The sequence below is a fragment of the Aricia agestis genome, chromosome 7 (assembly GCF_905147365.1).
Source record: "Aricia agestis chromosome 7, ilAriAges1.1, whole genome shotgun sequence".
Taxonomy (NCBI): domain Eukaryota; kingdom Metazoa; phylum Arthropoda; class Insecta; order Lepidoptera; family Lycaenidae; genus Aricia; species Aricia agestis.
Genome location: NC_056412.1, coordinates 15,274,009 through 15,293,566, shown reverse-complemented (window position 1 = coordinate 15,293,566; position 19,558 = coordinate 15,274,009). Strand labels below are relative to the sequence as shown.

At 39.9% G+C, this 19,558-nt stretch overlaps 1 protein-coding gene across 1 annotated transcript; it reads left to right on the top strand.

The window, feature by feature from the left end:
* The first annotated feature begins 1,892 nt into the window (after positions 1–1,892).
* LOC121729099 (protein O-mannosyl-transferase TMTC1-like) lies at positions 1,893–14,100 on the top strand. The gene is made up of 10 exons (XM_042117487.1): positions 1,893–1,958; positions 4,768–4,899; positions 5,377–5,541; positions 5,951–6,140; positions 7,327–7,448; positions 8,942–9,103; positions 9,751–9,864; positions 10,306–10,446; positions 11,346–11,545; positions 13,949–14,100. The coding sequence occupies exons 2-10, from the start codon at positions 4,817–4,819 to the stop codon at positions 14,098–14,100; spliced, it is 1,329 nt and encodes a 442-aa protein (XP_041973421.1). The 5' UTR covers positions 1,893–1,958; positions 4,768–4,816.
* Positions 14,101–19,558: the final 5,458 nt, after the last annotated feature.

The window sequence follows — 19,558 nt, the reverse complement described above, 5'->3', positions numbered from 1 at the left end:
TTTTATATATTTGAAAGACGAAAGTGTGTCTCACTGTCTGTCTGTTATCTCTTCACGCCGTCACCTTCACGCCTAATCGCCTTTCATCCCGGAATATTGTACGTCTACCGCGCAAATCAATTTTGGCGAAAACAGAATTGCGGACACCAACTAGTTCAAAATAAATATCTTCAAAGTTGTAAACACAACAACGAGACAACTTTATTTAATCGCAAGTTCTGTAACTTAGGTGGAGTGAAATAGTGTTTGTGTAGCCCCCGGGCCCCTCTGTTTGTTTCAGAGCTCAGTAATTAGGCCTACGTTCAATGCTAGCTGAGCTGACAAAGTTTGTCTAAGGTCTCTGTTTCCTGCGACTTCGTACGAGTTATAGGCCCCTTACATACTGCGACTTTGAACACACCGCATAGTACTACGAAATGCAGCACGTACGGTGCGGAGGTTTCACATCATTTCAACAACAATGAACAACGAATTCTAAAATGCGGCGCGTATAGCACGTGGTTGCTGATAAACCTTTAAGCTGAAAATAAACTATCTAACACGGCTAACAGCCCCAACAGATGATATTCACAGTTTTTTTTTAAACCTGTATTGCCAGATTCTTATCGAACCTATACCTTTAAACCTTTTATCGAATGTTTAAACGTTAAAGTAAGGTCGGTTCACATTGCAAGGTTTACGTCGCAATAGGCGATGCGATGTTTTTTTAATTGAGCCATTAGAAATTGGATTAGGTAGCCGAACATCACGGGCGGGAATTCGATAAACTCAAAGTGTTCTTTTAAAGTTAATAAAGTTTACTTTTGTATGGCTCATTTAAAAAAAGTTTCGTGGCGCCTCGTCAAATTACTATGAGAACGTCAAATGGTAAACTGCGAGTGCCTGAAATATGGAACAGTTCAGAGTTGAAGTGTTTTTAACCGCGACTCGCTATTAGCGATAGCGTAGGTGATTAACGATCCATCAACACAACGACAGCCTTACTCGAATGATGTTGGAGCTGCTACAAAAATATTTTGCGATTATTGTCTTAAAGATATCTTGCTGGGTTGATTTGCTATGCAGAATATTAATATTATAGGTAAAATACTTAACATGTAAATGTTACCATTTACATGTTAAGTACCATTGGTACCATACTTTATTGTACTATCAGAGAAGTTGATTCATAGGCAGATAGCCGACCTGCGTAATTTGGTCACGTTATGTCAAACCCATCCGACCGAACACAGCTAACATTGAATTGACATAATCCGACCAATTGACGTAGGTCCGTCAACTGCCTATGAATCAATTTCTTTGATGGCACAATTTATTTTAAAATAAGATTGAAAGCTGCGGCAATGTTCAATATTCACCCTAAACCGTCAATAATATTGCACAGTTAATTTTAATAATAATAATAATAGCTCCCACACCGGTTTCGGTGATGGTGGCCGGTTTGATTGAAACCAGGCCAGCTACGCAGGCGGCAGGAGTCATTTTATAGTGCCCAAGTGTGTGCGCAGTACACAAGAGCACTCTCTGTTCCTTTACTCTCATAACCCAGTGGGACGGAAGACCGACACGACTGGCGAGAGATCAGGCGCAGGACCGACTTTTTACATGCCCATCCGATGCATGGATCATCTTACTTGTCAGACAATCAGGTGATCAGCCTGCATCGTCCTAACCAAACTTGGAAATAACATGTTTCCAACGCGGGAATCGAACCCACGACCTCCGTGTCAAGAGCCGCGCTCTATACCACTAGACCACGGAGGCGTTATATTGCACAGTACGTAATATTGGGCAATAAAATTGATCGTCAAGGGGCCCGCTAATACCAACTTTCTATTATTTTTTTTTCTTAGTATTTTCATCTTTTTTTTTCTTCTTTTTCAGGTGGCAGGCGTAGTGGGGCGGGCCGATGTCATAGCGTGTGTGTTCTTCCTCTCTTCTCTGCTGCTGTACCATGGGTAAGTAAATGTTTATTTATTATTTGAAAAGGTAGTTTCTACCGAGGAAAGTTTACGTGTACCAACTTAGTAGACGGTAGCGTGGTGCAAAAGTTACATTTATTACTATAAATACTACTACTACTATTATAAGTCTGAAATCCTACTGATGCTAATAATCCATTCAAGTTTGGAACAGACAGCCCAAAACCGGCGACAAGTCTCTCAATTCAATGTGTATCTTCTTGAGATGTAAATAAAGTTTAGTTTTGAACGAGTTATCAAAAATGCATCGCATCGCTTCGTCTCGTAGCAATGTAAACTGTTACTTCGAAAACTAATCTCACTTCTTAGTAATGCATTTAGGCTTATTAGTCAGAAAATAACACTCATTTTAAAACAACTAAACGTTGTTATGTAGATAGTAATTTATATATAATTTTTTTTTTATTAAATATCAGTATAATGTATGAAAATCAAATCAAATCACACACACACACAATCTTATATATAAAATTCTCGTGTCACAATGTTAGGCCGCGTACTCCTCCGAAACGGCTTTACTGATTTTAACCAAATTTTATATGCATATTCAGTAGGTCTGAGAATCGGCTACTGGCTACTTTTTATACTGATAAGTGCATTTGTTGAATAAATAATAGTAAATTATAACAGCTCGAGATTGACGGCGACCATTGTTTGTGCGACGGGATAGCGATGGACGTTGCCATGGTGACATACTTATTTAGTCACTTCAATGAAATAATACGTTTGCCGGGACAGCTAGTACATTTATAAAAATATTCTAAGTTTATTTTGTGATGTACTTATAGAAATGAAGAGAAGATTATTTTTGTTGTTTTGTTTAAAATTTGTAGTTATAATTTCATTTCCTCATTGTTGTTTATTTGTAAGTTGTAAGCCGCAACCAATATTTGTTGTAATCCAAGAAATTCCTCCATAAGACAGGCTGCGCCTAGTTTGGAGGATTGAAATGCTCACCTTACTAAATTTATAATAAAGATTTTTCTTTTTTTTTTTCTTTTTAACTAAGTAAACTTAATGTTATGGCAATTACATTAACACATTTGGTAGAAATTCTACCTAAACACAACGAAAGAGGATAAGCTTCCAAATATAAAAACTTTTTGGGTGTCCTAGAATCCGACAATATAAAGTCCGAATGAGGGAATTTGGCAAACGCTTCTAACGAAGTTACCCCCGCTCGACTCCTTTCCCCGCCTCACCCCCGTATTCGTCAACAGAACATTATCGCATTTCGGTGCGAGGAACTAGACAAGTTTGTTTGAGTTACGTGTTGATCTCTTGATGTGAACAACGTTTATATAAGAACTAGACGTACCCTCAAATTCGTTTATCACGTAACACTTATTTTTTCTGGATGGATGGATGGTAATTCTTTTGGGACACAAAGTACAGTGTGTTTGTGTAAACACCGGTATCCTTGAAACCATCAAATGAAACCGTCAAAATGAACAACTTTTTCTATGAGAACAATGCTGGGAACTCAAAAAAATCCATCTTCATACCCACAAATTTGGGGTACAAAGTATGTACTATATTCAAACCAAATTTCAACAAAATCGGTTCGGCGGTTCAGGCGTAAATAGATAAGAAACAGACAGACACACTTTCGTATTTATAATATTAGTGGAAGTATGAATGAGCCATATTCTACTTGATAACTATCTACGATATTATGCCGTAGCTAGTTATTGCTTTAAACAGCTAGTTAAGTTAAATTTTCATGTGTAAATAATTAATTAGCGTTCCGACCACTCCATAGCGTATTTCACGGAAGAACGCACATGAAGGACTCCGGTTTTGCATGTAGCTCCCAAATATACGGATCAATTCCTTATATAATTATAGGAGTATTTAAGTAATGCAATTAATTTAATTAATATTGGTAATTAATCATTATTCATTAATATTATAATTTAAATTTCAATAAAGCAGCTTATTGTAGGCTTAAACCTAGTTTGAGGATGGGAACCTCCCTCACTTGCCTAGTCCCAGCGCCGAGGGGAACGCTTCATTTTGCCGAAGCGTTACCTTACTTTGGTGGAAGTCCGGTCCCTTTTGAGGTAGACCGGCCGCGCCGGTTGTGGAGGGAGTCCTGTTTTTAATATATCCAAGACATCCCTCCGTATATGGCTGACAGCAAATCGCAGATGGTTTTATAGTGGGCGGGTAGGCTCGGCGCTTGGCCAGTCCCACATACCCCGGGATGCTTCAGTTTTACTTAGGCACATCCCCAACCCGGGCACCCATAAAGGCTTTCCCTTGCTCATAAAAAAAGTCTCAACCTATACAGTGTGTAACAAAAATAAGTGATAATACTTTAGGGTGTGTACGTGTTCCTTGTAGAGAGTTCACTGTGAAAGTAGCAGCTCTGAAAGACGAAAAATTTTTTTCACTTTTGTATGGGCAAAGGCCCGAGCGTCACAAGTTTCCCCATACAAAAGTGAAAAAAATGTTTGGTCTTTCAGCGCTGCCACTTTCACAGTGAACTCTCTACAAAGAACACATACATACCCTAAAGTATTATCACTTATTTTTGTTACACCCTGTATACATAATGTATTCTAAATCTCCTTATATCTTCTTGTGTTCTATGGTATGTTATATTAGGAGTCGCATGCATACCCTGATTCTACTCTTTATACGTACAGTCGTACATGAATACAGTAATTGTTGGGTCCGCTAGTATTGAATATATAATCTGGAGGCACGGTAGTGCCCCCGCCAAAACGAGCCAAGCAAAGCGCTAGGGCACTACCTACCTTTTTAGTAATTACAATTCCAGGTCTAGCCGGCAACGCGTGTGGTGGTCGGTGTGTCTGGCGGCGCTGTCGATGCTGGCGAAAGAGACGGGCTACACCGCGCTGCTGCTCAACCTCGCCGTCGACGTGTACCGCAGCTGGGGCGTTATCAACAAGTAGGTGCATCCAGTTCTAGCCGGCAGCGCGCGTGGTGGCCGGTGTGTCTGGCGGCGCTGTCGATGCTGGTGAAGGAGACGGGCTACACCGCGCTGCTGCTCAACCTCGCCGTTGACGTGTACCGCAGCTGGGGCATTATAAACAAGTAGGTGCACCGAGTAGGAGTTTGAACTATGAAGTTTATAGCGCATCTGCACTCGCACATGGGCTGCGGAGTGGAGGATGTTATGCGTTACGGGGTTTTAAATGTTCAAAAATTGCATTAAATGTCGAATGACAATAATATATTATATTATGTAGCATCTTTTGAAAGCTATTTAACGCGAGGGTTAACCTTAAGGCTAACAAGCCCTCATCTGACTTAAGACTAACAGAGGATAATTTTTCTTGGAAGTTCGCTTTCCTTGGAAATCACTTAAATTGAATTTTACGTTAACCACTTTCTCATGTTGAAGCTCCTCTTCTGCTATTTCCAGGTGGCCAGTGAAATCCCGGTGGAAAGCGACCTGGTGGCGCGTGTGGCGCTGCACCGCTGGTCTACTGCTGCTCGGAGCGCTGCGACTGGCGCTGCTGCAGGGGTCTCTACCCAGCTTCTCCCCTCAGGACAACCCTCCTGCCTTCCACCCGTCGTTCACTGTCAGGTACTCTTACGACAAGCGTACTGCGTATACGGGGTTACAGATAATATTAAAATTTGCGCAAAATATTTAACACTTCGCTAATAACTTTATGTAATAGCTTTGTAAATAGTGAGGGTAGTTAATAAAAATTTACACGGTAAACCTAAAAATATCAGTGGCGATTAAGATATTTTGTTTCCGATCTTCGTAAATAAGAAATAACTATAGTTCCTTGGATAAAAGATCCTGCTTCTAAGTAAATAAGGTCGTAGATTCATCGACAATAAATCTTAATTGCCATGCTTAGGAGGTCTGTCTCTAATTCTACAAAAACAATTGCTAGTTTCATGAGGCTTCTCCCCTTTTAGGTCTATAATTTTATATCTAGAATGTAAGATTAAATTACATGAGATTTGTTTATCATTTCCAGGCTAATGACATTCTGCTACCTAGCTGCGTTCAACTGGTGGCTGCTGATCTGCCCGTGGACGCTGAGCCACGACTGGCAGATGGGCTCCATACCCCTGGTCACCAGCGGTGCTGACCCCCGCAACCTTCTCACCTGCGCTGCCATCATTGCTCTGGTCGCGATGTCATATAGATGCTGGCTAGATCTAGAAGTAGGTTTTTTTTTTTTTTATTAAATAAGGGGGCAAACGAGCAAACGAGTCACCTGATGGTAAGCAACTACCGCCGCCCGTGGACACTCGCAACATCAGAAGAGCTGCAGGTGCGTTGCCGGCCTTTTAAGAGGGAATACGCTCTTTTCTTGAAGGTTTGCAGGTCGTATCGGTCTGGAAATACTGCTGGTGACAGTTCATTCCAGAGTTTTACAGTGCGCGGCAGAAAGTTACGCGAAAAACGCACTGTGGAAGACTGCCACTCATCAAGGTGATGAGGATGGTATGTTTTTCGCGTGGGACGATAGCGAAAAGTTGCAGGTGGTATGATTCCGAACAATTTCTCAGAGCACTCCCCGTGATACAACCGATAGAGGATGCAGAGTGAAGCTACATCTTGGCGTAATTCCAGGGGGTCCAAGCTGTTTGAAACACTATGGCAGTCAACAATTCGAGCAGCCCTTCGTTGGATACGATCCAGAGGGAGCTGTTGGTATTTTGGCGCCCCTGCCCAGAGATGAGAACAATGTTCCATATGAGGCCGACCCTGCGCCTTGTAGAGTTGTAGGCGTTGGTCCGGACTGAAGTACTGTCTCGCTCTGTTAAGTACACCAAGCTTCTTCGAGGCTAATTTGGCCTTACCCTCAAGATGATATCGGAACTGGACTTCGCTCGATATGTTGACGCCAAGTATCTCAATGCTAGGGGAGATGGTTAAAGATGTGCCCTCGAAACGAGGATAAACGACCATTGGTGACTTTTTAGTGGTGAACGCGCAGACTTGTGTCTTGGTGGGGTTGAATTGGACTAAGTTACGTCTACCCCATTCAGAGACCTTCTCCAATGAATTCTCCACCTTAGACACAAGTTCGTTTCGACTCTCAGTGACATTTTGCCGAGAAATATTAGGGGAGCCGGTATATACAGCATCACCTGTACTAAGTTGAGCAAGGAAAAAGAATATGCAGAATATTTTTTATTATATGACTCTTGGTAGTAATGATTTAATAAGTCCTCCTATCTTTGTTTTGTTAAAGGCATAGTGATTTTAATACTTGCAAACGTTTTTTGTGGTCCTCAAAGTTTTTCATAAACGTCTTTATTGATCCTGACTATGTAACGGGGATGAAAAAATACACATAGGAATACATGACACTTTCTTTAACAATAAATCTGTATGTTTCAGTTCCAACGCCACTCGCCGCTGGTGGTAGGTCTACTGTTGCTGGTGGTGCCGTACCTGCCCGCCTCCAACATGCTAGTTACCGTGGGCTTCGTGGTGGCCGAGAGAGTGCTGTATATACCCAGGTATTACAACCATCTCAAGCCGTGTACTATAAGCGTAACTGTATAAAGCTCTATTTATGTTTACTAGAGATCGCCCAATGGTCGAAATTCGACCTTAGTTTCAACGGCATTAGGACTACTACTTATATTTTGTAAAAAAAATTGACTTTATTATATTTTTTTCAACTCGTGTCTCTGAGACTCAGCTGATCTCAGACTGGATGCCCGCGTAAGCATTGTCTAGTATCTAAGATTCAATAAAAAAAACTATAATCCATTTTCAATTTGTCACCTTGTTGTCAACAGACTTCAACCATAAATAAAAGAGTATAATTCGTATGTATTCGTATGTGTTGTAGTGTGTGTAATGTTTTATTTGTGAAAAAAATGTATGATAAAAGCATAATTTCAAAATAATATTAGCTTTATGCTCTCCTTCATCATATAAACTATAACTGTGCAAAATTTCATTCACCTACGTTTCCCCATTTTTCGACAAAAGGGATACAAAGTTTTTGGCTCACGTATTAATACATAGATAGATTAAGCATCAGTTTAGCTTTAAAGTAACAGATGGCTTGTTGTGGAATGGATGGTGGCTTCACTTGACAAATATTTTTAAGTACGCTTAGAATCAATATGTCCTTCAAAGGGTTTCTTTCTGCAGTAGAATAGACAAAGCGATGAAGTGACAAAGTAAACGCCTAAAATGTAAAGTGCTTTCATTATTTCAAATAACTGTGGCCATGCTGAGCCCGCAGGCACCACCCAATTTACTAGCGTGACTTTACTGACTATACTAATGTCAGACCGCACTGATCGAAACTACTTTGAAGCGAAGCAACGCGACACATTACTTTCCATAGTTTTGACGTTTTGTGTCGCGTGGCACCGCTGCCGCGTATAGGCTGCGTTTCCACCGGAGATGTTTTGCGAGGAATGTGTTTTTGACATAAAGTTAATATACCTAGCGGAATAGAGCAACAATTTCGAGCTGTCAAACGAAACCGAAATTGGTTTCATCTGTGTGTAAAAATATGTGTACGTATACACTTACACAAGCATCATTGAACATGATTTCTATGAGATTAAATTGTCAACGTGCGGCACGTGCCGACTGGACGTCAAAAAAAGAGTGCTGCTGTCATGTATCACACGTCTCTTTTTACCACGTAGTGTTACTGATAGTGACATCTCTCTTGCTCAGGCCTTTGTTACTCTATTCCGCTAGGTATATTAACTTTATGTTTTTTGAGAACCAAATACCAATAGAATCGCTTCATTGACGTGAGCTTGCCATGACATCGCTCAGCGCGGCGATGCTATTAAATCTTAAAAACATATTCCTCGCAACACATCTCTGGAGGAAACGCAGCCTTACGGGTTCATACGATTTCATACGAAGAATATTTCGTCGTGATGTGTCTCTCCGCTGCAGCGTTGAATAGCCTAGTGCGAACTTATCTTTATTTATAATATTTCCGATTTAACCCTACCATTTTATACGTTTTTAGCATCGGCTCAGCTATCATCACGTCGTACGGAGTCCAGCTGCTTTGGCGGCGTAAGCGCATGCGGCGCGCGGTGGTGCTCAGCGTGGCCATATTAGTCGCCGCAAGCGCTGCACGAACCTACTGTAGGAATAGAGACTGGAGGACCAGGGAGACTTTGTTAAGGTTGTTTTTTTAATCCCGTAGCTTAAGCATCAAGAATTTGGAAAAAGTATCTGATATAGTAAAGTATAGTATGAGAGGCTGACCTGAGTGGATTTGGCACACACACGGGAATGTCTAATGCTGGCTTCTCACGGCGCGTAATATCACGAACTGCGCCGTGCCAAGCCGATTTTAGACGAGCACGAGTTAACAGCCGAGTCCGCGCTACCCGTACTCACGGCGCGTAATATCACAAGCCACGCCACCCCAAGCGCGCTCGAGTTTTCACGAGCCCGAGCCAGCCCGCGCCAGCTCACACGGCGCGTGGCTCGAGCTGGCGCGGTGCGGCTCGTGGTATTACGCGCCGTGAGAAGCCAGCACGAGCCGGCGTGACGAGTTCTATTTCATCAGCCTACGATCAGTTCGACTTGATTCGATCAGCCTCCTTGTATGCCCCTTTAATCGCATGAAACTTAAATGAAATTGTGGGCGTCTGTATTTCCAATGGAATTTTTGAGCCCGGATAGGCGCTTATGGGCGTCTGTAAAACACACCTATTCGTATGTCATTAAGAGTTAGAAGTAAAATAACACTGAACGGAACACTGAACGGTACTTTTCATTACTTGACCATAAGCTGTATTTTGGTAATGTATTAATAACTTGCAGGGCGGACCTGGCTGTGCTACCTCACAACGCGAAGTTACACTACAACTTCGCTAACTTCCTGAAAGACGTGGACCAACCAGAGACCGCGATCAAACACTACCGGGAGGCGCTCAGGTAAAAGATGATGATTATTATTAATATCTGTAGACTCTGCTTGTATGTGATATAAATGCTGCACTGTAATAACGTCATCAACTGGATGAGAACAGCTGAATTCGGCCTCACATGGAATACTGTTCTCGTCTCTAGGCAGGGGCACCAAAATACTAACTAATCCCTCTGGATCGTATGCAACGGGAGGCCGCTCGGATTGTTGACTGCCATGAGATGTGGCTTCGCTCTGCATCCTCTATCGGTTGTATCACGGGGAGTGCTCTGGGAAATTGTTCGGAATCATACCTCCCGCAGTTTTTCGCTATCATTAAAACTTAATGATATTATTTGAAAGATTATATGTAGTTAAATTGCATAAATTTAATTTAATACCGTTGGATAAAAATATATCGTCAAAATAGGTGCGGCAGCTGGTCTTGATTTTGACTACATCTTTTCCAGGCTGTGGCCATCCTACGCGAGTGCTCACAACAATCTCGGCACGCTGCTGCCGGCGGAGCGCGCCGAGCACCACTTCCTGCAGGCGCTGACGCACAACCGCGACCACGTCAACGCCAGATATAACCTCGCGAAGCTGTACAGGTTGGTAAATATCATATAAATCTGGCCCTGGACAATGCACAACTGCGAGATCGCTCGGTGATGTTCGGGGCAATCAGCGGCAATAAAGACGGAACTCACGGAAAGACAGAGGAGTCTCAGTAATAGGATCCCGTTTACCCTTTGGGTACTAGGGCATCGAGCCCGGGTTTTTCTGGTTCTTTAAAACCCGCGAAAACCCAGGTTTCATAGTTTTAGTAGTATTGGTGGACCTACGTTATTTGGTCGGATTGTGTCAAGATCAGTTGACATATCACGCCAAAGATTGACTGTGTGGGTAATACTTATATATTATAATAATCTTTGCCGTGTGTGAATGGTGCACACAATAATAATAAGAGCAGCAGCATCCTTGATACAAAAAACCTGTTACTTTTGTGGTCATTAATTTATTTTTTTGATAAACATAACTTTATTGTTATTATATCATATAGATATAAATTAATGTGCTATTTGCATATCATTGTCTCAACCGTGTCTATTTATTTAATATTTTAATATTGATATTGTTTCATTTGTTTTATGTGTAATGCCCTCATTACTTAGCCCTTTCTTTGTACTTTAATTGACGTCATTCAAGTTCAGTAACTCATACAACAAGTTGTGCACACAAGAAGGGCTGAGCCTTTAGGAAAACAAAGCCTTTTGTTTTGAAAATAATATTATGATACATAGTTTAAAAAGCATGAGTAGGTAATTTCGTAAAGTATCTTTAAATTAAAATCCGAGTATATTTAGCTCATTAAATTAGCTTAGGGTTTGAATAAACAATTATAAACTTTTTAATTTTCATTTCAAAACATCGGAGCTAGTATACTGCATAAGTCACATAATATATTTTATTCGCACTAATAATTATTATTATCAATGTCTATTTTAAGGAAAAAGAATCGTACAGAAGACTCTTTGAGGATGCTCCGTCGCTGCATCACCCTGGAGCCAGGCTTCGTGGCGGCACATTTAGAGATACTTCACGTTCTGCCAGAAGGAGAGAAGAGAGAGACTTTAGACAAGCTGCTACAGCTGGAACCCGGGAACTGGGAACACTATCTCCTTTATGGGGATTGGTATAAAGGGAAAGGTAAGTTGCAACTGGCAGCAATTTTGACATATCGCCGAAACAGTATTTTGTATGCAAAATTTTACAGCTCAGCAAGGCACTTCATTCGAATTTCGATAACGTTAGATTACGTAGATTTCAAAATATATTATTTGTTACTTTGAGTTTTACCCTACGATTTATTTAAGTTTAAAAATATTTTGACATCTCTTTGATACAACAACGGATTTCTTACGAGAAGTGAATTCCTAATCCTTTTACTTTTAGTACTATTTATTTATTTATAAATTCTTTATTTGCATTATAAACTATATAAAATAACAAAAACAACATTAGACAAGGAACATAGCAAATAGGCGGCCTTACCGCTTTCAGCGGTTTCTTCCAGGCAACCAAAATATGGTGGCAGAAAATAATGTTAAAGTGCTAAACTTAAACAAAGAAAAAAAAATACACACATACATACATACATATACACACATATATACACATACACTAAATACAATATATTACACATAATAAAATAGCCAAATGAACTACACAAATTTATACAGATATAATAAGGTTAAAAAAGACATGTTGATATAATTACCTACATTACATTAAAAACCTACATTATAAAAAATAAAGGAACATTAAAATAATTGTACAAAAAACACCAAGAGTTTTACAAGGACTGAGCCTGATCTAGGTAGTGTGCTTTCAAACGTTTCTTAAAGATGTTAATTGATTCCGATTTTTTTATAAAATCGGGCAAGGAATTCCAGAGACGAATAGCGGAGATGGTGAAAGAAGAATCGTAGAATGAAGTATTGTGAGAAGGAAACGCAAGAGTCAGTTTGTTTGCAGAGCGAAGTATAGGATTGTCATGACCGAGGAAATTTAATTTTACTTTGAGGTAGTTAGGAGTAGAAGGACTAAAAAGGATGTTGTACAGTAAGTGAAGTATGTGAGAGTTTCGACGCAACTTGATCGGGAGCCATTCGAGCTGAGATCGATAATTAGAAACATGATCAAACTTTCGAAGGCCAAAAATAAAACGAATACATAAGTTTTGAAGGCATTGAAGGGAAGAAAGAAGATTTTCGTTTATGTCACTGTAGCAGACATCAGCGTAGTCGAGAATAGGGAAAAGTAAAGTAGTAGCAAGTTTTATTTTTGTTGCGATTGGCAAAAAGTTGCTCAGTCGTCTAAGGGAAGCTGTGGCAGCGTTCATCTTTTTGCGGAGTTGTTGGATCTGGATATTCCAAGAGAGAGTGCGGTCAAAATAGACTCCAAGATTACGCACTGAGGAGCCGTAGGAAATGGTAATCCCATCAAGGACAATATTGGGCAAGGTATTCCAGTCCACCTTCGCAATTAGCTGTCGGCTGCCAATGATTATACATTGTGTTTTGTTAGGATTTAGGACTAAGCCATAGGCATTGCTCCACCTCAAAATTTCATTCAAATCAGCATTTGTTTGAGCAATACCGTTGGATAGTAAGAGAAGTAGGACATGGATATAGATCTGTAAGTCGTCAGCAAATAAATGATAGGAAGAAGAAATATGGCGAGAAATAGAATTAATGAAAATTGAAAACAAGAGAGGAGATAAGACACTGCCTTGAGGGACACCGGCGAAAATATCGCACCAAGTTGATGATGTGTTGTCAATTTTGATACGCTGCCGGCGACCCTGAAGGAAACTACGGAACCAGTTGAGCACGATAGGAGATAGGTTGAGTGAGCTGAGAAGAAGTAATAGTATATCGTGATCTACGGAGTTGAAGGCATTGCTAAAGTCTAAGAGCGTGAGTATAGTTAAATGATGACTATCCATCCCCAGACGAATGTCATCTGTGATTTTCACCAGGGCTGTGGAGGTACTATGTCCGAAACGAAATCCAGATTGTAGCGGGTTTAATAAATTATGCAAGTTAAGGAAGGTCTGAAGTTGATGTTGTACAGAACGTTCTAAGATTTTAGAAAGGAAAGGTAGAATAGAGATCGGACGATAGTCAGAGAAACTTTTAGGACTCCGTTTTTTGGGGAGAGGAATTATATTAGCGTTTTTCCAGGAGGAGGGAAAGGAACCAGTAGAAAGTGAGTAATTGAGGATATGGACCAGGACCGGAGCTAAAATGTCTAACAAGGGAACAATCATGTTTCGACCTATGCAATCACTGCCCACAGCCCTGGATGTGATTGACATAACAGCTCTTTTAACTTCTGTAGTAGACAGCTCTCTGAAGGAGAAAGGAGCATTATCGGGAGAAGGTAAGGTGGTCAGATTGTGTAAGGTTTGAGCCTTTTTGTGAGCATCGAAGATTCGTGGTGTATTAGCAAAATGGGAATTTAAGTGTTCTAGATTTAAATTAGAAGGAAAGAAACTACTACTAATAGCGATTTGCATATAACTTATTAGCTACTTTTAATTTCCAGGTCTATGGCCGCTAGCGCTACAGCAGTACACGTCAGCGCTGCGCGTGTCGCTGCGCGGGACTCGCGGCGCGTTGCCGGCGCTGCGGGCGACAGCGCTGCTGCTGCGCGACACTGGACAGCACGCGCGATTGCTGCAGATATTGATACGGTAATAACTTTTAAATAGGAAGGTAGGATAGGTGGGGTTAGTTGGGTAAGATGGTCACTGCTCACTATGCTTAGGCACCTCACTTATAAGCATAGTAACTCGTGTTGTCTTATCGACAACAGAGCATGGAACTAATCTTGTCCTTGTCTACTTCAAAATTTACACTCCATCCATTATTTTATTGCTATAGGCTTTTTCCGCCGAGCCAGAGGCGATACACAAAAATCAGTTAATTCTAACGAAACAATACCTTTATCAGATTTACACTATTTAAATCTTATATCTTTAAATGAGCAATTCTTGTTATATAATTGGAATCTTGGAATCGGCTCCAACGATTTTCATGAAATTTAGTATATGGGGGGGGATATAGGGAGCAAAGCTAGGTTAAATAGCCCCTCCCCCCCCTTTTTTATTTTATTCAGTTCCTCCCCCTAACATTATCAGGGCTTGTTAATTCACATAAGCCTCTCCCCCCTAGTAGTAATACCCCCTAGTAGTAATTTAACAATTAAAAAGTAAAAAAAAATCTGTGTTCTCTGTCAGGTGGCAGAGCGCCGGCGGCGGTGCGGCGGGCTGGCGGCGACGTCGCGCGGCGGAGGCGGCGTGGCAGCTGCGGCGAGAGCTGGCCGGTCGCGCCGCGAGATACGCGAGAGCGCCGCTGGTGAGTGACACAGGGGACTAATTGAATAAAGTGCGCGTCTACCGGATCGGAATCAGAGCGTACGCAGCGGTCGGATTTGTTGCTTTGTATTGATTTCTATAGTACTTATTATATACGTATAGTAATAACGAGTAACGACGCTCCGTCCGCACCGCAGGAACGCTCCGATTCCGACCCGGTGGACGCGCAGCTTTACACGTACTCGTAATTTGGGCTATAAAGATGATAAGCTATTACGTGCTATTACCAACTTTGTATTTAGATTGTACTTATGTACTATAGGTTGTATTTAGGTACATGCACATTGATGCATGAAGAGCACTACCTCGAATCTCAATCAATTTAAATACCATTATTATATACAGGCTGTAACAAAAATAAGTGATAATACTTTAGGGTGTGTACGTGTTCCTTGTAGAGAGTTCACTGTGAAAGTAGCAGCGCTGAAAGACCAAAATTTTTTTTCACTTTTGTATGGGGAAACTCGTGACGCTCGGGCCCTTGCCCATACAAAAATGAAAAAATTTTTTCGTCTTTCAGCGCTGCTACTTTCACAGTGAACTCTCTACAAGGAACACGTATACCCTCTAAAGTATTATCACTTATTTTTGTTACACACTGTATATACTTACATAATTATAGTATTTTTTTATTATACTTACCTATATTATTATACAATTATATAACTATATATTATTATTTATTGTATGTTGTTGTAATAATTGTAGAACTTGGTATACTTATATTTTATTTATTTTTGTCACTGTCATAATATTTTATTTGCTTATTATATTATTAGTAGTATTTCGTTACTTCTATCGTCAGAAGTATATAATATTGATGCAATATTTTATATTTATATTTGTGCACGTCCTATCTGCTATCCTAATCCAATCTCTCTCCGTGGGGCTGCTGGAAGAGATTTCTATTAGAAATAAGCAGATCCTTTGTGTCGTCTTACTGTGTGTAAATATTATTTTTAAATGTTTCTTGTGCACAATAAATGATTAAATAAATAAATAAATTGATTATGAAGCTGTCAATAGACAGCTTCATAATCAAGGCGGCAAATTAAATTATATAGGGGCCACGATTGATAACGAGCTGCGAAATCGTCATAAATTATATGACTGACTACTCGTATCATAGTCCACCGTGTACGGTGTAACCAAATGGCTTGAGAAAGTTTCAAAGTTTAATTTACCTAATATAGTCATTTAGACCATTTCAGTTCAGTAGCATGTTGTTAAGGCTGTCTGGTTCAATGTCATACAAAAATACAAGGTACGGTATCAATATCTTTTTAGCCGACTTCAAAAAAGCAGGAGGTTTCTCAATTCGACCGTATATATGTTCTTATATACTTATTATGTTCTTTTTTTTCAGGTAACCTCCACTTGCTTAGACCACAAGCAGCTAGAGGTACCCGTGGTTACTTCTAAACCAGAAGTAGACAGAGCGAGCTGTCAGAAGAGCGTAGCAAAGAAGAGCGTGATATCCACCCAGTACAAGCCCACACACAACAAGTCTGAAAGCGGCCTGAAGAGGAGTTGTCCTCTTCACAAAAAGAAGAAGAAAGAACCGGACTTGACGCCTTTCGTGTCAGAAATGACGAAGACGTTTTAGTTTTAATTTGAAACTTTAATAATTGATATAGGTATGGTTTTGCACATAATACTCAAGGTTAATGATAATTAAATTTAAAACGTTTTCTTAGGCTGAGTTGCCTAGATCTGTGTTAAAGTTAACCCTGGATTGAATTGATATAAGATCTTTGTATTAATAAAAGAGACTACATACTACATAACTTGTAAATAAGACCCGACATAATAGATATTATTTTCTAGTCTAATATGGATGTAGTGGTTCCGACTAGTCTGGTTCTTAGTCGTTGCGTTGTTGCGTTCGATAAGTTCGATGTCAAAGTTAAATATCAAAAATATGTATTGGATTTGACAGAGCTTATGAGTTACAATTTACATCGTTGTATTATCTCAATATGTCAATGATAAATCCCATATATTTCCTATTTTTTATTTCGCCCACAAAACATGGATGCATCTTGGTCAAGTACGAACCTCTGCTGTAAGTTAGGCATACCTTGCCTATTTCTTTCCAAAATTACTACATGAAAATTTCAGGTACGATCCGTTTCATGATGAATTAGGTAATGTTCCACCGGCCTAAATCGCTAGTGATTGTAAAAGTGACTTACGATCAGAAATATTTGATCGAAGCTTACGATTGTAAATAATATGTAAACATTTTTTGATACAGTACATTCAATATCATGTAAAAACTTATCATATTGCTTAGGTATAATAAAGTGGCCAAAATTTAATTAGGATTATTAACATAACTACTGTGTAAATAAATTTTGTAAATACGATTGCATTGCAAGATTAAGTACTTACATCTTGAGTTAAATTTCAATGTTACGGGACCATAAAGTTAATATACCTAGCGGAATAGAGCAACAATCTCGAACTGTCAAACGAAACCGATATTGGTTTCATCTGTGTTTAAAAATATGTGTACGTATACACTTACACAAGCATGATTGAACATGATTTCTATGATATTAAACTTTTTAAACAGCACTCTTTTTTTGACTGGATGTCAAAAAAAGAGTGCTGCTATCATGTATCACACGTCTCTTTTTACCACGCAGTGTTACTGATAGTGACATCTCTCTTGCTCAGGCGTTTGTTTCTCTACTCCGCTAGGTATATTAACTTTATGTACGGGACTAATGTTATGAACTATTTCAAACCATTCACAAACTATAGTATCATCATAATATTATAAGGTGTTGTGGTAAAAACTTAATGATTTTATAATAAACTACTAGTTATACGAAACTGGAACAATCCGCAGAAAAACATTGCAAAATATCTGCTGTCAAACGCCTGTTGCAAAGCTGTCGTAAGATCACCAAGCAGAAGATCCATTAGGATCAAATAAAGATACTTATTGTCCATACCATGGAAAGAGGCATCTTACCATCTGACAATACTTTCAGTTTTCTTATATCGGTCAAGAATTTTATTGTCTTGTGAAATTGAGGACCGTATTTAGCTGTAAACAGCTGTAATAAGGCTTTTGTTTGTTTTCAATCTACATCCACAAAACATTGCCATATTTTTATTTCTCGATGGCATAATATCCATACTAATATTACTAGTATGAAAGAATGTCTGTCTGTCTGTAACCTTTTCCCGCTTAAACTTAACCGATTTAGATGAAATCTGGTATATAATACCCCCCACACCGGTTTCGGTGACGGTGGCCGGTTTTATTGAAACCAGGCCAGGTACGCAGGAGTAATTTTATTGTGCCCAAGTGTATGCGCAGTACACAAGAGCACTCTCTATTCCTTTACTCTCATAACCCAGTGGGACGGAAGACCGACACGACTGGCGAGAGATCAGGCGCAGGACCGACTTTTTACATGCCCATCCGACGCATGGATCATCTTCTTCTTGTCAGACATTCAGGTGATCAGCCTGCATTGCCCTAACCAAACTTGGAAATAACATGTTTCCAACGCGGGAATCGAACCCACGACCTCCGAGTTAAGTGCCACGCTCTTAACCACTGGACCACGTAGGCATTATATATAGAATATTAATTGAGTCCTGCGGAAGGACATAGAATAGATTTTATTCAGAAAAAAAAAGGATGCCCACACGATAAACAAATTTCAGCGCAACCATGTTGTGGGCAACATCTGGAACGATAAAGCACAAAATATATAAGCATGTAAATAGCTGTTTCACATCGTGTTCCTACTGAGCAACAAACGTATTTGCTTTATGTGTAAGTTTTATAATAAAATGCTTAATATAACGCTTGGTATTATTTTAAACCTACCATGAATGATATCTATACATACATACATTACATACATATAAATAAAATTGGAGTGTCTGTTTGTAATATTGAAAGAACCGTTTTTTACTAGATGTATATGAATGTATATAGGGTACAGACACCAAAACAACATTTTTTACAATTTTTGTCTGTATGTATGTCTGTCTGTCTGTCTGTTTGTTCCGGCTAATCTCTGAAATGGCTGGAGCGATTTTGACGGGACTTTTTAGGCACATAGCTGATGTAGTAAGAAATAACTTAGGCTACTTTTTAACCGACTTCCAAAAAGGAGGAGGTTATATCTTTGCTATTATACTATGTTGACGCGGACGAAGTCGCGGGCAACAGCTAGTATATTAATATAATTCATCGTATTAAAATCCGTTGTAGATAGTTCATACAGTATTTTTAGAGCGAAGTAATTACTGTGATAGTGCCTCTTTTGCGCCGAGAAAATGCTTTTAAGCAACTTATGGGGATTGGGGGTATCCTATCAGCAAGTATGTGGGTCTATGCTGCGTCCGAAGATGGTGGTGAACGCAGCCCCTACCCCTTATAAACTCGGTGGTACTTCACTACCCCCTATAAACTCGGTGGTACTCCACTATGCGCCTTGGACGGGCCGCGGGATCGCGTGAGCCTACACTGCGACTCCGCCAGACTGATAGCGCTTGAGACAAGATTTTAAAATGGCCGTGTTGTTGCCAAATCCAAAAGGTCTCAGTAATAGGGTCCTATGTTTACCCTTTCAGTACGGAACCCTAAAAAATGAATAAATAAAATGAATAAGTAAATAAAATAAAAAAATGAATAAATGAATATGGCTCCGTGCGGGTTTCCTCACGATGTTGATCTTCCCCGTACGAGCGTCGGTGTTATGTATCTGAAAATGTCTCAATGGTACACGCCTCCCCCGCATATTGAC

What these genes read in the sequence shown, in the direction of transcription:
- LOC121729099 (XM_042117487.1), top strand. Translation starts at nt 4,817, where the DNA reads ATGCTGGCGAAAGAGACGGGCTACACCGCGCTGCTGCTCAACCTCGCC. An exon ending in ACCAGGGAGACTTTGTTAAG is followed by an intron (nt 9,104 to 9,750) that starts GTTGTTTTTTTA and finishes AATAACTTGCAG; the next exon opens with GGCGGACCTGGCTGTGCTAC. An exon ending in GGATTGGTATAAAGGGAAAG is followed by an intron (nt 11,546 to 13,948) that starts GTAAGTTGCAAC and finishes TTTAATTTCCAG; the next exon opens with GTCTATGGCCGCTAGCGCTA.